At 30.1% G+C, this 14333-nt stretch overlaps 1 protein-coding gene across 2 annotated transcripts in view; it reads right to left on the bottom strand.

Moving 5' to 3' along the window:
* Nucleotides 1-1779: 1779 nt before the first annotated feature.
* LOC143192548 (uncharacterized) overlaps nt 1780-14333 on the bottom strand; it is a 118244-nt gene continuing 105690 nt past the window's right edge. Inside the window, exons 5-15 of one of the 2 annotated variants that reach the window (XM_076397946.1) lie at nt 12817-12986; nt 12483-12694; nt 12170-12340; nt 11967-12103; nt 11328-11671; nt 11082-11272; nt 10848-11024; nt 10654-10791; nt 10452-10595; nt 9782-9944; nt 1780-8282 (exon numbers count right to left, since the gene is read on the bottom strand). In XM_076397946.1, coding sequence (XP_076254061.1) covers nt 1918-8282; nt 9782-9944; nt 10452-10595; nt 10654-10791; nt 10848-11024; nt 11082-11272; nt 11328-11671; nt 11967-12103; nt 12170-12340; nt 12483-12694; nt 12817-12986 — 8212 coding nt within the window. In that variant the 3' untranslated portion in view covers nt 1780-1917. Of the gene's footprint in view, nt 8283-9781; nt 9945-10451; nt 10596-10653; nt 10792-10847; nt 11025-11081; nt 11273-11327; nt 11672-11966; nt 12104-12169; nt 12341-12482; nt 12695-12816; nt 13211-14333 lie in introns of both variants that reach the window. The other variant, XM_076397947.1, reaches the window with a different exon arrangement.

The following is a 14333-nucleotide window of genomic DNA, read 5'->3' as shown; positions in this document are numbered from 1 at the left end:
TCATCGGCCAGCGCTGATATAGAGCATTGATAATCGATTTATTTTGAAATTGAAAATTTGAAGGCTAAGGTTAGTTCTCATACAGCGACTTCTTTAATGTTTTCTGAAGTCACAGGCTCATACCAATAAGGCACAATCGATCGATGCCCTTAAAGTCAACATAAACCAAGCCAGCATTCCAATTCTGCCGTCATAGTTATTGAAAATCAAACCACTTGGAACAATGCTATTGTGAAAACAAAACATTGGAAGCTACAACAAACAGTTGATTTATTTTATATTCTATACATGTGACATACATTGGCGTTTCAAATAAAATAATTTTATTAATACTTTCCAAACAGCGTGTACATTCAACATCGACCTACCTTTCTTGAAAAACTTTATACTCTGAATATTCCATTAAACTGATTAAACTATGGCAAAACATAAATATTAAAACATATTTTCTAAAAATAATTTAGAATATCTAATATACAATTCTTTGTATAAATTATTTAATTAATATTGAATACTAAATTAGCAATAGTTAATATGTTAATATAGAAACTACGTGATTATAAGTTCCAAAATTCCTTGAGCACTCTGCATGCCTACAACTCTAATTAATGGCTTTCCAAGATGCTCTATTAATATCTTTAAACTTACTTATATCTGAATAGCTGTTTCTTCGAGAAAAATCAATACCTTTTTGTAAAATAGATTCTCGATATCCCTCATCCGATTTTGTTTTTACTAGATCAGGCTTGGATAGGGCATCTATTAACAAATTTGTAATTGTTGTGAAAGTAATAAACTATTAATATAAGAAATTTGTATTACCACTTATTACACCTTTTCCCCAGTTAATTTTATTGGGTTGCTGTTCTTTAAGGGGAGTTTTGATTTGAGTTACAGTTGTAGGTGCAATATCTGGCCAATCAGAAGGGGTTCTCAATGGACTTCCAGGTGATGGCGTTGTTAATATCGACGGACTGGAAGGATTCCTTATATCTGAAGCTAATGAATTAATTGATGACGTCGAACTACTTCTACTGACAGTGGCTAATCCTAAAATAAAATGAAATTAGCTGATTTTATTTAATTAAAATTTGAACTGTAGGTCAATATAAAATATTTTAAATAAACTATATACAGTGTTATCCTTACCGTTCTTTGATACAGGTTTTCCTTGATTCTCTATTGTTTCAATTAACGATTTTACGGACTGCCTACTGTTCTGTCTGCTTAACACCACGTTTTTTCGTCTTAGGTTAAGATCATCGGTAGGAAAACTGCTAGGCCGAATTGAGACTTGCTCATGAGTAGCTAGAAAAAAAAAGGATTGTTTATTACTTATTAAAAAGCATCATTTTATTTAAAATTTTACTTTCATATAGGGTTTATTAAATATAGTTTAATATTATTTATTAGTTATCTTATTTTGAAATGTTAATAATAATAACACAGTTGTAAGGAAGTTGTTAAGGAGGTACTATTACATAACATTGGCGACACAAATATGGAATTAAAACAAGTATATTATGTCAGTATTTACCTTATAAAATCCATTTACGATTATTAAAATCCAATAAACATTCTTATATTGCAAAATTTCTCGTTGAATGCAACGCAAATTGTAAATAAAAAAGAAATGCGTTGAGCGAAAATGTCTGAAACTACATTCTGGACATCCCAAAATTTGTTCTGACGGTCTAATAAGTTGGCATATTATGCATCATGGATTTTATGTGTCAAAATAATGAAAAATAAGCGAAATATATAGGAAAAATACAAAACTAAAATTAAATTTTTATTACACATAATACATAGTACAATATAATAAAATAATAAAAAAATTACAACATAATTTTACACGGATATACATATATTTTCATCAAGTACATAAAATGTATGTATTTTTGTTATAACACATTATTATTTTTTTGGTTTCCCAAGATCTAGCATTGGCTGAATATGATCAAAGCTTCTGCTGTCACGAACAGATGTACGCACAATTCTTTTTTCGCCCATTGTTTTTGGCCTTTCTTCTTTCTTAGTTTCAGCTAAAGCTTCGAATAATTTTTTAGCTTGATTAAAACTCGTTCTGTTGGATTTTATTTGAGTATGACTACTTGACGATTTTTTTAATAAAGCTTCCATTGAACTTTCTAACTCACATTTTGAGTTTTGTTCATCGTCCTCCTGGTTGCTTTTCTGACTTAACTTAGACGCAGTACCAAGAATTTGAAATGTTTTTTCTCGCTCGAGGGTATCATAATTTGCGGAAATATTTGGTTTGGTAAAATAAGGGGTTGTATTGTCATCCATTGGAATAAAATCTACTACTTTAGGTGCACCTTGTGCTCCTTGATCATCCATATATGATGCGCTGCTGAATGAATCACTTGTATATTCCGCCATTAGAGTGAACCCTTTTTTCTTTTTACCGATAAGCGCTTCAAAATCCTTGCTTTCTTTACTTTTGAACAAATCTGCATATGATTCGTAAGAAGAGTTTGAATCCATTGTAAACAAATTCATATTCGATGCATTAATTAAACTATGCCTGGATATTTCTTCAATTTCAGTATCATTTAATGGGGTCACTGGTGCAGTATTCGTTAAATCTAGTTGTTCTACTTTAGTTGAAACTGTAATAGTTGTTTGCGACGAATTAACTTCAGATGGTTGATTCTTTTTTGGAATCGTTTCCATAGGCTCCATCACATCAGTACTTTGACGGCGTTCATTATATTCTAATATCAAATGTTTTTCTTGTTTGTATTTGATATCTTCTTGAAATTTATTTTCGGGTTCCTTTAATGATTTATATTTGGCTGTCATAAAACTATCCAAATTGTTTTCAGCTTGAAGTCGTTTTTCACTAAAATTTTCATCCGATTTCATTATTACATTAAATGTTTGAAGTTTTGAGATAGAGCTGTCACTTTGACGTGAAGTTGTGGCGGAAATAGGTTCTTTTGATTCCTTAGAACGAGGCATTGGAAGTGGCTTTTTATTATAACTGATTTGTCTTGGAGATTCTGAATTATTACCAATGAAAATAATTTCTTTAAAAATACCTCCTTGTGATTTATTAACTGAAGAATTTAATGGAGGGGAATCCGGTGAAATATTTTTAATTAGGTTCGTAGTAGAATTTGAATTAAAACTGGTTAGTTTAGGAATAAATATAGTTTCTCTAAGATTTTTATTTTCTTGAATTGACTCTTGAACATTGTTGTTTTCAGAACTCTCTTCTGTTGAATCATTTTTAATAACCGCTTTTTTAAAAGATGTATTTGATTCTACTGGTTTAACGCTAGAATCATCAAAGTGTGTGCCTAGAGTTTTTAAAATTTGATGTGAACTTTTCAATTCTGACTTTAAAGTTGTTTTCCGTTCTAAGTTACCTAAAGGTAATGGTGGTGATGATCTTTCATTTTTAGAATGTGGTATTATGATCGTTTCGGTAAATATTAAGTCTGAGAGACGTTTTGAATTACGATTATCTTGTTGAGAATCTACTGTGAGATTACCAAACCCTTTATTTTTTCTTAGAACTACATTTTCAAAAGATTTCCTGGTTGGAACTGATAAACTGGTTGGTACGGTGTTATGTTTCTCCTCTACTGTAGTAACTTTAATGTTACTAGAATTTTTAGGTGACAAATGGTGGTCGTTAGAACTCGTAACAGTAACAGACTTCTTTTCAAAGCTGGTTCTATTTAGTATAGTTGCATTACCATATGCAATGTCATTCACGTTTTCATCAACTTTTAGTGTTGTTGAAATGCTAGGCAATGAAATATATTTATCTTCCATTGAAATAGAGTCGATGTTATTTGCGCTCTGGCGTAGTAAATGATAATTACTATAATCTATAACACTCGAGGAATGTTTTATTTCTTCATTTGGTGTCATTTCAGGTAAAATCTTATTTTTATGTTCTGTTATATTGATTGTTGTATTTTGGTGTTTTGGTGTATATTTATTTGAGGTGTGACGTGTTAAATGATAATCATTTTCAAAACAAGTTTTATAAGTTATATTATCGTTTTCAAATTCTTTTTGTATCTCAGGCAAAATATTGTTTTCTGTCTCCATCGTAATACTATTAACGTTATAAAAATTCTGTCTTGTCGAATGGTCATCATTATAATCTGTAATAACTGAACATTTTTCCAATTTGGATTCATCAAACCCTTGTTTATGTTGTTCAGAAAACGTATTTTCAAAACATTTTGGAGTGGACGATGAATTAATAATATGAGCAACAGCTGAATCTTCTTTGATGCTATCTCTATTAAGTTCGACTTTGTTTTCATATTGCTTACATACTCCTTCAATTAAATTCCAATCTGTTTCATTTAAATCAGATAATGGTCTTGTGTTTCGACCTTCCTTTATTGAATCCAACAACTTTAATTCTTCTTCAGTAAAACTGTGACTTTTTTTATTTACAGTAACAGTACTTATACCAGTGTTACTTTCAGAACAACCATACTTTTTCTTCATTTGCTCTATGAATGATACTTCTTCCGGTGATAAAATACCATTATTCTCATCTTCGGCAATCTTAACATGTCGTTTTTTAAACTTTGAATCAATGTCTTGAAGGTTTTCAAAATTATCATATTTTTTTAAATTAGTAGAAGGTTCATTTTGATCCACTCCTGTTTTCTTCAATATAAGTGACGTTCTAGTATGTAAATATTTCTCCATAATCTCTTGCATCTCATTGTCTATTTGTTCTAAACGAGTTTCCGATTTTCTTAAAACTATATCAGAATCATTATCATCTTTTTTAATTGTGTTGGGTGTTTCGTCCTCTTCGTTATTTGATATAGTACTTTCATAGAAAGACGGCTGAACAGGTTTAAAAAAATCATCTATAAAATTCTCCTGATATTCAATATCACTTTCTGAACTACTATCTTCTGGTGGCAATTCTTCATTTTCTTGTGGAAATTTATCTTTATATTCCTTTACGACCGTTCTGTATGTATGCCTTAATTTTATGGGTGAAACAACTCCATATCTATTTTCCTTCAATGTCGAATTATGATCACGGGTATTTGTGGATAAATCGGATAAATTCGGTGGTAATGGAGGAAACTCATAAAAGTCATTGTCATTTTCGGGATATGAGATAAATTCAGGTGGCGGTGGAGGTGGTGTGGCTGAAGGCGACATTATTGTTGGTTCTGAGTCATCAACAAATTCAAAGTTGCTTTCTTTTGCAGATGAATTGAAAGTATCATGACTTTTCATTTTCTCGATATCATTAACGGGTTCTGTATCTTCAATTTCCGTTATTTCTACCCCAGAATAATTACTTTGCCGAGTTATATTTCCAGTAGGTCTGAATTCGGAACTTAATAAATAAGATACCTCAGTAACGCTATTATCACTCTTTTTTGAATAAGTGCTAAAGGTACTTAAAAGTTGATCTTCTTTGAGATCATTGCTTTTTAATGTTCTACCTTGACTTAGTATAGAATCTGCATTTTCATATTTTGTCATTGTATCATTAGAGAACTGATTGATATCAGAGTTTTCAGTAAAGTATTGTTTCAGATTGCCTGATTTTATCCTCTCTATTCTGTTATTAATAACTTGATCCATTAGTACATCTATGTTTTCATAAATGTGCATATCATCATTAAATAAATTATTACTGTCATAAGGTACCTCAATTTTTTCATTAAAATTAGCTTTATCTTTTTTAATTTGTTTTTCGTTTTGATTGATAACAGATGTATTTAATCTACTTACGCTTGCACTATCTGTATCTATGGTTTCAATTAATTTAAAATTATTTTTATTATCCGGCGTAAAACCTATGTTTTCGTCAACTTTTCTTAATGGTTGCTGCTGAGCTTTAGTATCTTGTATATGATTAATTACAACACTATTGAATTCGCTATTGCTTTTAATAATTATCTGATCATCAGTGGGGTTTCCATCTGCAGATACGATTGGATATTGCCAATTTTCATTTACTTCAAGTGTGTTCTGTTTAATATTATTAGGTATATCATGTAACAATTTATTTGTAATATAACTGCTGTCAAGTTCTAACACTGAATTCATCTCACTGCCATTAGTGTCGATGTGTACTGGTAAATGAGGTTTTACATCTTTTTCATCTACATTTTTAGTGGTAAAAGATATCATTTTTGAGTTTTTTTGAGACACAGGAATATCTTCGATAGAAACTGTTTTAAAGCCAGGCGAAAAAGATACTTCTTTTTCTTTGTTAAACAATTCTTCAGTTGATTGATTGTGTTCTTCAATATCAAATGGTTTTACAACAGGAGTATGGTGTTCTATTGTTTTTTCCCCAACTTTATGTTTTGGCTTACGAAGACTTTTTCTTAATTCCTGAATTTCGATATTTTTTACTAATGCCTTAAGATCATTTTGATATTTCTGAGACACTTCCACTATTTTAGGGTCTTTTTCTTCAAGTTCCTGATGTTTCGTTAATTTGTTATCTAGTAGATTTGGAAGACTACATGCATGACTGGGACCAGATTTAGTTTTTTTCTTCATTTTACTAAAAGTATCATTATACAGTAGATCTTCGCATAGTTTTGTTTCCGATGCGATATTGTATTTTTTAGTCGACAAATTTATATTTCCAGTAACTAAATTAAATTCGGCACTTGTGAATGAAGAGGAAGTTGTTTCCGAATCTTTGAAAGTTTTAAAGGTATGATTCTTGGCTTTTTCATTTAAATATAAGTTAAATAGTGTATTTTCTGGTATAAAAGCAAATGATATATCGTCATAAGATTTGCTGGTTTGTAAAGTTGAAATATTCTTCAATGTATCTCCTCTGTTACCAATATCACTGCTAATATCGGTGCTATGACGAACATTGTCAACGTAAAATATTGATCTTGATAGATCATTGACAGATTTTACTTGGGGATTTAGTAAGATTTCTTTCAATTTCCAGTTCTTTTCAACAGATTCCACTGTTGGACCACTAATATCTAAACTTTTTAAAGCTTTCAATTTACGTTTGTGAATTCTTTTTAATGTTGATTTTCGTTCAGCTTCATCCAATGACCTTTTTAATTTAAATGCAAATTGTTGTTCTTTGGTTAATTTTTCAAAGGGTGTATTTGTTTGTATTGACGCTAAAATATCATCTAAATTTTCATAATTAATGTTTATGTCTGGTTTTGGAATATTACTGGTTCTTTTTTCACTTGAGTGAAAATGCTCAAAATATTTAGAAGAGTATCTGGGATTGGATACAGAATCGTTTGGGTGGATATCGGTCGAGATTCGAACTTTGTATAGTTTTTGATTGTGTAAGTTATTGGTCTTGTCAACTCTATATAATACCGGTGCTAATTCTGAATCTGTTCTATCTTCTTCAAATATATTTAAATCGTCAACACTTTTACTTTTATGCAACTTTGAATTTGAATCAACTTCGGTAACATATCTAGATGGGTCATATTCTTCATTACGAATAGAACAAACTTCTTCTAAAGCACTTTCACGTATTATTTGATTATCAACGGTTGGTAGATTTGGGTTTCTAATGATTTCTTCTAAACGGGGATTCAAAACCACTGAATTCATCAGTGGTTTACTAATGGCTAGTTGCTCTTTCGGCTTTTTGGCCATAGGTTTATCTCTTAAACCCTCATCTTCAAATATCAGTTTTAGCTTCTTAACAGCTTTATCTTCTGTGGATAAAAATTCTTCTGGTATATTTTGATCAATGCGTCTATACCAGTCGTCCAATGATTTTAATAAGGTTTCTTCTTCAGCAGACACAGTTTTACGATGAATTTGATATTTAGAATTCGTGGTTTCATTCTTGATTCGTTTTTTAATTGGATATTTAAAGTCAGAGCTATCGTTTGGGCTTTTCATCTTAGGGTCCCTACTGTGTGATTTTGTTAAACTTTTTATTGGTACTTTTCTTATCGTCAACGGATCGATTCCATCAATTTCAGCTAAATTTCCAGAACTTTTATTTTTTCTTATACTTTCTTTTTCGGTAGTATGTTTATCTTTACTTTTCATATCTCTTTTATGTTTTCCATCCAGTTTTTCTCTGCTTCTACCACGACTGATTTTCGTTTCATTTAAAGTATCTCTACTTTTACTTCTCTGTAGAATTGGAAACAGCTTATCCATATTCTCATTGGCACTTGAAATATTTTCACAGGATAGCCGGTTGGTTAGAGTGGGGTCAATATTTTTTACAATCGAAACAATCTGAGGTGATAATAATATGTTGGTTTGTGTCCCTGTAGTGGATTTTTCACCTAAAGAAAAAACTAATGTAATATTTTTGGTCATCGTTAAATTAGTTGCCACTTAAAACGGTCACAAAAGCAAGGATCACGCACATGGACCATAAGCGAATTATGGGGTTTCAGGAAAATTTGGAAAAACATTGTAACGTTCTATTAACATTTATAAGCAGTTCTAGAAATGTATGCTTATCTTTATTTAAGAATTACTATTACTAAAATAGTAATTACACAGTACACTTTTTAGCAGATACCCGCAGTAGAGCTATAAGCGCTGCCATTTTATTTTATCAAAAATGCCATAATAATATTTTCTCGAACTACTGTAATATGGTGTCTAAAACAACAGGAATAGGTTTTCATACATGTGGGGAATTACTATATTAATTAACACTATCATGACTAGAATTCATGTGCTATAAGATATAGTTTATTCTATGTCATATTGCATTGAAAACTTCTGAGTTTAGTTTGCATTTATGTACAAAACTCTGTCATAAGGGTTTACATTTATTATACGTATGCTGTCGTTTAAAAGAAAGTGGTGCTCAAAATCATTGAACTTGTTAAAAACTTACTATAAACATACTTTAATAATATAAGCATGTGTATACTGGTTTTAACGTTTTAGAGGTGGCTAATTTGATAATCTTGATACAGAATAAAAGGTTAAACGGATTGTTGTAAGAAGTTGTAAGATGAGAAATGAGAAACTCAAAGACAGAATATAGTTAATAGAAGACTACTATTTATTGAAATTGCATGCGTTGGAAACAACGCAACAATCAAAGGTTGGAAGAAAACTGGTAGTAATATAAGCAGAAAGCGATAAAGACATGATACGATGCAACACGACAATATATGATGACATCTAAAATCCGTAAAAATTTACATGAAAACAACTAAATTAACTGTAATACTTTCCCGCCGTTATAGTTAGATATTGTCCCTTTGAATTATCATTACTTCTGATTGATGCCATCCAAATTCTGGTTGAGTAACACACCTACTGAAAACCGACTCTTCGATAGCCTTAAAAAATTTATCGCTCGTTCATTTAGGGCTAAATTATTGCTAGAAAGATTCCAAACAACTTGCCAGAATTTTATTTTAAATTATTGTATATATTATTGTATAGAATTTATATAATAAATATAATATTCACGTGCATGAATCTACTAAATTAAAACTTTTTAACTGCATTTGAATACCTAATTATTGAAAAAAAGCTATGTATAATTATCACAAATATGATGATTAATTATTATATTCTGTGATTAATTTTTATGGATTTATCTTATAGACACCATATTAAATAAACAAATCATTTAGTACACAGTAAAATTATTATTGTCCAAGCTACTTACCGGTATTATTAAAAACATTGCTCGCATCACGCAACACATGACGAAAATTATTAATAATAACGAAAAACCAAAACCAATCGTACTTTTTGTTTAAAACTTTCAAATAATTTGTCAATTATCTTCAATTTAATTATGATCTCTTACCTTTGAGCTTTTCTAATTGACTTTCGAGTAATCTAACTTTATCTCGGTAGGCCTTATTCTCTAATATAATTTTCTGGGACTCTTGCTGGGCTTCGGTTTTAAAATCATTAGCTACTCTAACTGAAGTAAGTAAATCTGATTGGAATTTCTCCCACTCTTCGTTCTAAAAATTGCAAAAAGCTTATATAGTATAATTTATTTTATGATAGAATTGTTAATATTAGACGCAATATATGTGTATTACACTTACTAATTATATGAATAATAACTTCTTGTAACAGTAAAACTTTTTCATACATGTATATATTTCGTAAATTAGTACGTCTGCATAATTATACTGATGATTACTAAATAAATAAACGTGTGGCCAGAATAAAAGATATACATTAACTATTTTTGATAAGGAGACTAAAGTGAATACATACAATGCTCTGTTTTTCCTATCATAGCTGATAACTTTTATCAACGATTAAGATAAAATTGTTTCCAGAGGATAAAATGATGTCAACAAAATTATTTATTTATAACCATAGGTAACCAGAAGATAACAAGGCATAAAACACAAATGAGTCATTTGTAATATAGTAATTACATTAGATATGTTCTATATAAGAATTATATCCAAATCACTAGAATTATATTACTCATTTGAAAAGTATCATTAACTAACCTCTTCAGCTCTAAGTTTTTTCAATTCTTCAATATCACTCTCTAAGTTCAAGTTTCTTCGTTCTGCTTCGCTTAGATTTCGTTGTGTTTCGGATAAAACAGCAGATAGTTGCCTTTTATCTTCCAGGTGACACTGTACCTGTACCTATATGTAAAAATTAAAATATATAAAATAATGAATCAGTCATTAAGACGTCCAATACCTGTAATTCATTCACAGCTTCTTGGAAATGTTGAAGTTGCTCACTGAGGTTGTTCTTTTCAACAACAAGTTTATCACATTTATACTCTAGATCTGATTGGGTAGTTTTGGCATTATTTCTGGTGACCTTGCATTCTTCCTGTTATAAATAATACTAACTTTAAAACATACTTACAAAACAGAAAAATTACTCGCCTGTAAAATGAAGACTTGTTCTTTCAGCTTTTCTATTTCATTTTTGCTCCTAGCTAACTGTTCTTTTAAATAAGCGACTTCGGATTCAAGTTGATCCTTTTCTTTCCTGGCGTTATCCAGAAGTTCGTCAAGTTCGCTTTTATCACTAAGTGCTCTATCTTGTTCCAGTTCATTTATCTACAAGTTAAATTAATTTTTGATAATTGTTGCTAATTATTTTCAGTACGACTTTACTTTTGTTCTGGCATTTTCCAGTAAATCTGTTAGTCTATTAATTTCTATTTGTTTTCCAGAACATTGATCTTTGGCTTGTATCAGTTCTTGATCTAGTTGTTTATGTTCAGCATTTTTAGCGTCCAGGGAACATTCCAAAGTTTTTACTCGTTCAGTCAGTTGTGCAATATCTCCGACCTTTTCAACATTACCTAATTTAAATATTTTATTAAGTATTATTAAACATTTATACAGTATTAGTTATACCAGCTCTTGATTCATGTAATTCAGCCTGAACTTGTTCCAACTTTACCAACAGCGATTCTCTTTCTTCCTGAGTCGATTTTAACAATTCTACCATACGTTGTTCCCTTTCCACGACAGATTCGAATTCATTAACACTATTATCATCATTTCTCTCCCGAAAGAGTAATTGTTTCAAACCTTCTACCTCCCCACGAGAATCATTCAAACGTTCAGTTTGTCTACAGAGACTATCAAACATTAATGATTTTTCTTCGTTCAGACGCTCGTTTTCCTGTTGAAGTTCTGTTAACTGACGTTGGAGATCGGTGAGTTCTTGAAGAGTAGCTTGAAGTTCTTCATTGGTGCTACAAATATAAAGTTAGATTTAATATTTAATAAGTGTTGAATATTTTTATATTTCGGACTGGTGTCATTGGTCCGTTATGATGTAGCTATATGGTGCAGCTATATCAGTAAGTTATATTACATTATAAAATAAACTACTACAGTATTCCTTCTAGAGGCAAATAAATATTATTTACTAATTTAAATACCTTTAAATTTAAATATATAATTTAAACTTTTGTTATAATATCTATAAAATACAGTATTATTTTAATAGCAAATATACATTTAGTTTTGTTCAAAATAGTAATATACCTATAGTGAGTTTCCTGCATTTGATTGATTTTATCTTGCAAACAGGCTACAGATACCTCACTGACGTTACCGCTGGAGTGTTTGTCCCAGTCAGGCGTAGTGCAAGTTGTAGCCTCACCTCCATTATCGTCAATAACCTAAAATTGACACCCAATATATTAATTCATTCACTTATTTACAAAGCATTATATTTTTAAACTCACATTAGTCGCTATTGATGCTGGAGCACTGCTATGATGTCTACTCTCGAAAAGCAATTGTTGTTTCTCATTGTCGCTCAATGGAGAATGGGCCACATCTCTGAGCCTGTTTCGAAGTGCAGTGTTTTCTTCAGATAGTTTTTCTATCTCTAAGTTACTTTCTTCTTGGAATAACTTTAATAAAAAAAATCATGAATCAATTATTGTTAATAATGATTGTCTATCTAATATATATATATATATATATATATATATATATATATATATATATATATATATATATATATATATATATATAAATATACATATAATATACCTTTAATTTTTGAATCTCCTTTTGAAGAACATTTAGCTGTCCCTTCTGTTCACCCAACTGCAACGCCAACGAACTTTTCTCTTCAGCCATTTCGCGTATTTGCTTTCTTAGTTGTTGAAGTTCAGTTTCTTGAAGAGAATCTGATGAGCAGGATAGAGGTTGAACACCAGTTTGTGGTGGTGGTTCTACTTTATTATTATTCTTATTAATACCTATAAATAGAGTATTTAAATTTATTATATAGTTCATTATCTTATGTTTGAGATCAGCTGTTAAAAAGAGATAGTGATATTACTATTTTCATTATGATTATCAATTATTTAGATTTGGTTACCTTTTTTGGCATCATGGCTTGCTTTGTCGATTATCTCTTTTGATGCTGCCTTACGAGGTTTGGCTCCTTTGCCACCTTGCCCTTGGTAATTTGATTCTAGCGAATCAAGATTTGTGACGGATGATGTTCTTGAGATATTATCACTATGCACCTGACCTTCCTTATGCCCTCTACGAAATATCGCTTTAATGGATTTCATGATGGATATGTGTGGATTCCAACAACGATTGGGTAAAACAATGGATCGGTGTGGTGATTGACGTCTTTACTTGTGACTTAAACCCTTTATTTACATCAGGTAAGTCGTTGTAAAGTCATATCTTTATTTAAGCACATTTTTAATAGTTTCGACGATCTTATTTAGTACCGAGAGATTGCTTAATATGTGTCGTTCCTAGAAAAAATCCGAATATAAATAATGGATAATAAGAGATTTATTTCAGTGACTGCCAGTTATCTGTCAACATTTCTGCGGATTTGTTTATCGTCATTTTTACGAGCTTATTTTTCAATACGTGCAGAATGTTATTTACTGAACATGCATTTTAAAATGCTTTAAAAGAATATATGGACCGTGTTGTAGGCAATTATTAATAAACTAAATATATATTATTTTAATCAGAATATCTCATTTCATTATTAATATTCAAATAAAACTTAATGGCATATATTTTTAATTATATTCTAATTATTGAATAAATATATAAAATTCCAGTATAAATGGAAATATCCATAATTGTTTGGCTTATGAAAATATATTAGATATGAAAAGGTAAAATCTTTCAATTATTTACAAAAATAATGATAAACTAATCTGCATAAAAAAAAGTTGACAATACTAAATTATTATATAAATCAAAGAGATATATTGTCGTTTCACCATGATTGATTAATTTTCTTTATAATATATTTAAATATATAACTTATTGTTTAAATAATTAAGTAAATTCACTCATGTTTATGTGTTTTATTCACAAGCGTTAATAAAATTCATAAAGACAGTATATTGAAGTAATATTTTAACTTTTTGAAGAAGCAATTGTGAAGAAGCGATTAGTGTTATGTCGTGCGATTCGTACACCGGTGGTAGTACCATTATAACTATAGGGTGATGTTCCATTTCACGTGATGGCAAGTGTTTATATTTAACTTGACGGTTAGACTAAAACACGAAGAGATCTTCAGTACTGTTAGGACCTTAGAGGATCCAAAATGTCACCCCGTGATGTTTTTGAAATAAAATTTTCATTCCATAGACATCTAAATTTCAACATTCGGTAACATTCGGGAAGTTTATTAATTCATTAACAATTACATTGTATGCCATTTTATTATTATTCTCAATCATAATTTTATTATGGCTTATAGAATAAATATTTGCAAATAAAAAAATAAAAGTATTGCATCAATAAAAATGTAATACCGCATTGTTTATGCTGATACTTGTCTTGTTAGGTCTCATAATAAATTAGAAGTTTTTACTTCATAACAAACAGTTTCTGGCAATATGGAGATAC

Source organism: Rhynchophorus ferrugineus, unplaced genomic scaffold, assembly GCF_030347505.1.
Source record: "Rhynchophorus ferrugineus isolate W39M unplaced genomic scaffold, kcgeb_rfMv2 rfM3, whole genome shotgun sequence".
Taxonomy (NCBI): Eukaryota; Metazoa; Arthropoda; class Insecta; order Coleoptera; family Curculionidae; genus Rhynchophorus; species Rhynchophorus ferrugineus.
The sequence above is the reverse complement of the archived record's forward strand: the minus strand, read 5'-3'. Positions and strand labels throughout refer to the sequence as shown.